The sequence below is a fragment of the Chanos chanos genome, chromosome 6, assembly GCF_902362185.1.
Source record: "Chanos chanos chromosome 6, fChaCha1.1, whole genome shotgun sequence".
Taxonomy (NCBI): Eukaryota; Metazoa; Chordata; class Actinopteri; order Gonorynchiformes; family Chanidae; genus Chanos; species Chanos chanos.
In genome coordinates, this window is record NC_044500.1 from 6,538,041 (window position 1) to 6,543,040 (window position 5,000).

The following is a 5,000-nucleotide window of genomic DNA, read 5'->3' on the forward strand; positions in this document are numbered from 1 at the left end:
GTTTGGTTAACATAGCACGTGTGTTCCCGCCTATGCACTTTACCCATCTCCCCCTCAGATAGAACTGTCTCTGTGTCAGTCAGAGGAAAGTACAGCGTTCTGATGAAAAGCCTGTCGACAGCATGGATCATTTCTTGCCTGGAGAGGTTTCTTTTCCCCCCCTGTAAGTCGATCACACCACACTTTACGCTTTTGACGAATTTTATTTTCTCCTCGCGTCCACCTGTCTTAGACAGCAGTTACTCTCCCTCCAAAGGCCCCCCCCGGCCCCAGTTCCTTTTGCTAGTTTTCTTTTTTTTTTTTCTCTCTTTTTTCATTTTTTAATACGTGCCTTTTTCTCTCTCGCTGTTGGTGCATACGATACTAAAATCACCAGATTTTTACAAGATCTATGGAAATGCAAATCTCAGTTGTCAAAAAAATAAACGCATCCACTTTAAGGACGGTCAGTGTTGATCAGTTGATACACACGACTGCAAACAGATTTGGATGCGTACGGGTGTTGCACTAATCCCACACTGTGTTTTCATGAAGCACTTGCCTTTATCATTCACAAAAATATGTCAAAAAAAGTATTCGTTGTTGGACATATTTTTGTGAATGATAAGGGCAATAAAATGTGTACATACATCCCGTAGTCCTGTTTTTCTGTTTCTGAGCCTGATAACACTGAGTTTTAGATCAGCAGTTTGTTTCAGGATTTTTCTCTCTGTGTGTAAATATTAATATTGTCTCTGTGTGTGTGTGTGTGTGTGTGTGTGTGTGTCTCAGGAGTAAGCACGGTGCCACTAACTACATTCCGGAGCAGTTTTTGGATGATTTTCTGGACCTGGTGGTGTGGGGCCATGAACATGAGTGTAAGATCGCTCCAGTCCGCAATGAACAGCAGCTCTTCTATGTCAGCCAGCCCGGCAGCTCCGTGGCCACCTCACTGTCCCCGGGAGAGGCTGTCAAAAAGTACGCCCTCACACAGTCTCTCATGGTGTCTCAGACACACACACACACACACACACACACACACATACACACAGGAAAACCACAGTCATGTAGTCTCACATACATACATACATACACACACACACACACACACACACACACACACACACACACCGCAGTCATGTAGTCTCTCATACACACACACACACACACACACCGCAGTCATGTCGTCTCTCTCTCTCTCACACACACACATACACATGCACCCACACCACAGTCATGTAGTCTCTCATACACACACACATGCACACACCCACCACAGTCATGTTGTCTCTCACACACACACACACACACACACGCACACACCCCTCCACAGTCGTATATTCTCTCATACACACACCATAGTCATGTAGTCTCTCATACACACACACACACACGCACACACACACACACACCATAGTCATGTAGTCTCTCATACATGCTCTCTCGCTCTCTAACATACAGCCTTACTTTGAGGTATGTTGTATGTGAGCAGTGATTTGATAAAGGTAAGTGTGTACACAAGGCATTTTCGATTTTACAGTTTTCACATCACAGTCCTATTTACAAAACACACACGCCTTTTTATGGAAGTGCCCTGTAGTTCACTCGTGTCCTGTAGTTCACTCGTGTCCTGTAGTTCATTGGTGTCCTGCAGTTCACAGGGGTCCTGGCATTCTCACCAGCAGTGTTGTCATAATCCTGAAGGGCAGCTAGTTTTTAATGTCTCTGTTTTTCCCTTGACCAGGTTCATTTGTCCTTTTGACCTTGAACAAGGTACTTATTAAAGACCACAGCTTTCTCCCTTACCCCCCCCCCCCCCCCCCCCCCCACGCCTCAGCTCAGCGGAGGTGAGAAAGAGCAAACGCAGTCCTGGGTTTGTGTGGTCACAGGTACACCGGTGTGGTTTGATATTTCTCGTATTGACTCGCGGTATCGACCAGCTCTCCTTTTGTGTGCAGGCACATCGGGCTGTTGAGAGTCAAAGGGCGGAAGATGAACCTCCAGAAGATTCCGCTGCAGACGGTGAGGCAGTTTTTAATTGAGGATGTGGTGCTGGCTGATCACCCCAATCTCTTCAGCCCAGAGCAGCCCAACGTCACAAACAAAGTCCAGGCCTTCTGCCAGGAGAAGGTACACACCTCAGTACACACACACACACACACACACACCTACTCTCATACATACACATACACACGCACACACACACACATACACATACACTCACTCACTCTCTCTCTCTCTTACACACACACTTATACACACACACATCTACTCTCATACATACACATGCACACGCATACGCGCGCACACACACACACACACACCTACTCTCATACATGCACATACATATGCACGCGCGCACACACACACACACACACACACACACACACAGACTCACTCTCATACACACACGCACATACACACACGTACTCTCATACATACACACAAGCGCACACACACACACACACTCTCACTCACTCATTCTCACACACACACGCTCACACACCCACACACACACATGCGTGCGCACACACACCTCAATGCACAAACACACACATATGCACACTCTCATACACACACACGCACACACTCACTCTCATAAACACACACACACACACACACACAGTCATACATACACACACACATGCTCATCTAAATGAGTGTCTGTGCACTCACAACAATACACATCTCCTCTCTCCCTCTGTCTCTTTGTGTTTTTTTTTCTTTTTTCCTTTGTTTACATCTTTCTTTGTCTCCTGTGTAAATAGAGCAGTCTGCCTGTTCTGCCACTCAGTAAAATAGAAAAGCAACAAATAATGATAAAGTTACAAATAAAGGCCCTCAAAAGAAGGCACATACAGTGAAGGACAGCGTACCACCATTCCAGGACACACACACACACACACACACACACACACACAGACGTGTCTGAGTGCGTGTGCATGTTAATAAAGAATGAGAAAGAGGACAGGGGTATGGCACTGTTTCTGTTTCGGTGTCAGAAATAATCCATGTTGTCAAAAATAATCCATGCTGGGCTGTCGCTACACCTCCACACCACCTACTGCTTGTGTCCTCCTTACCCTCCACAAACACACACACACACATGCACACACACACGCGCAGTGTCCCTGCACAACTCTCAGGCATGATCACACACACATGCACTCCAATAAAATTATTTGACCCTTCAAGCGATGCAGCATCCCTGCTGGGTCAGTCCAAATTTCTGGAAAAGTCTATCAGAGGTTTGAGAAATGTGGATGTTGTGATGGCAACGGCTGGGTGCTTGTATTTCCTGGAATGAGCCTTGTTTGGGCCATTGTGTTGTAAGAGGATGGCATGTCATATTGTTTTTGGTCATTTGGAAAACCAGCGGGCAATCTCAGTGCTTTCTCAAAAAACCCTACGTGACAAGACAGTGATAGATGTTTAAAAAGCACGTTTCCAGGGATACCAGAGTTACCAAGGTTACTGAGGTTACCAAGGAACTCAAATGACACGCGGTGTGTGTTCGGTCGAAATAATTTGATTAATTTGTGATTTCTTATAATATGTGTAATTTTTTTTTTTCGCTTTCACAACAAGGATTCCACTCTATGACTTTTTGGTTTTTGTGAGAAATGCCACATATGTGGATTAGGACAAAACTGAAATGTTATGTTGTTGTTTACAATGTCGATCAGCATATTCAACTCAGTCTCTTTTCACCGCTCAACAGTAGTTCTTTCAAACTGCTCATTTTCAGTTAGTGAAAAGTGAACAGTAAATGAGGGGAAACACAGAAGGCATACCCTGCTGGTTCTTATTTTGCTGAAAAACATTCATGCATGTCTACAGAGAGTGAGGAATGTGATACAACTCTGGCATTTTCTTGTTTTTGACAGTTTTTTGTCATATTTTGTCATGGTGTTTTAAAGAGCTCTCCTGTTTGATTTTGCTGGTTTGGTTTTTGTGTTTCAGGTGGAGGAGATGTTTGGTTTTTGTGTTTCAGGTGGAGGAGATGTTTGATTTTGCTGGTTGGGTTTTTGTGTTTCAGGTGGAGGAGATGTTTGATTTTGCTGGTTGGGTTTTTGTGTTTCAGGTGGAGGAGATGTTTGATTTTGCTGGTTGGGTTTTTGTGTTTCAGGTGGAGGAGATGTTTGATTTTGCTGGTTGGGTTTTTGGTGTTTCAGGTGGAGGAGATGTTTGATTTTGCTGGTTGGGTTTTTGTGTTTCAGGTGGAGGAGATGTTTGATTTTGCTGGTTGGGTTTCTGTGTTTCAGGTGGAGGAGATGTTTGATTTTGCTGGTTGGGTTTTTGTGCTTCAGGTGGAGGAGATGTTTGATTTTGCTGGTTGGGTTTAGTGTTTCAGGTGGAGGAGATGTTTGATTTTGCTGGTTGGGTTTTTGTGTTTCAGGCGGAGGAGATGTTTGATTTTGCTGGTTGGGTTTCTGTGTTTCAGGTGGAGGAGATGTTTGATTTTGCTGGTTGGGTTTTTGTGTTTCAGGTGGAGGAGATGTTTGATTTTGCTGGTTGGGTTTTTGTGTTTCAGGTGGAGGAGATGTTTGATTTTGCTGGTTGGGTTTTTGTGTTTCAGGTGGAGGAGATGTTTGATTTTGCTGGTTGGGTTTTTGGTGTTTCAGGTGGAGGAGATGTTTGATTTTGCTGGTTGGGTTTTTGTGTTTCAGGTGGAGGAGATGTTTGATTTTGCTGGTTGGGTTTCTGTGTTTCAGGTGGAGGAGATGTTTGATTTTGCTGGTTGGGTTTTTGTGCTTCAGGTGGAGGAGATGTTTGATTTTGCTGGTTGGGTTTAGTGTTTCAGGTGGAGGAGATGTTTGATTTTGCTGGTTGGGTTTTTGTGTTTCAGGCGGAGGAGATGTTTGATTTTGCTGGTTGGGTTTCTGTGTTTCAGGTGGAGGAGATGTTTGATTTTGCTGGTTGGGTTTTTGTGTTTCAGGTGGAGGAGATGTTTGATTTTGCTGGTTGGGTTTCTGTGTTTCAGGTGGAGGAGATGTTTGATTTTGCTGGTTGGGTTTTTG

The 5,000-nt window shown here is 44.5% G+C and overlaps 1 protein-coding gene across 1 annotated transcript in view; it reads left to right on the forward strand.

Annotated features, from left to right (window-relative positions):
- mre11a (MRE11 homolog A, double strand break repair nuclease) overlaps positions 1 to 5,000 on the forward strand; it is a 35,219-nt gene that overhangs the window by 10,420 nt on the left and 19,799 nt on the right. Inside the window, exons 7-8 of the mRNA XM_030776836.1 lie at positions 772 to 957; positions 1,938 to 2,109. Coding sequence (XP_030632696.1) covers positions 772 to 957; positions 1,938 to 2,109 — 358 coding nt within the window. The remainder of the gene's footprint in view (positions 1 to 771; positions 958 to 1,937; positions 2,110 to 5,000) is intronic.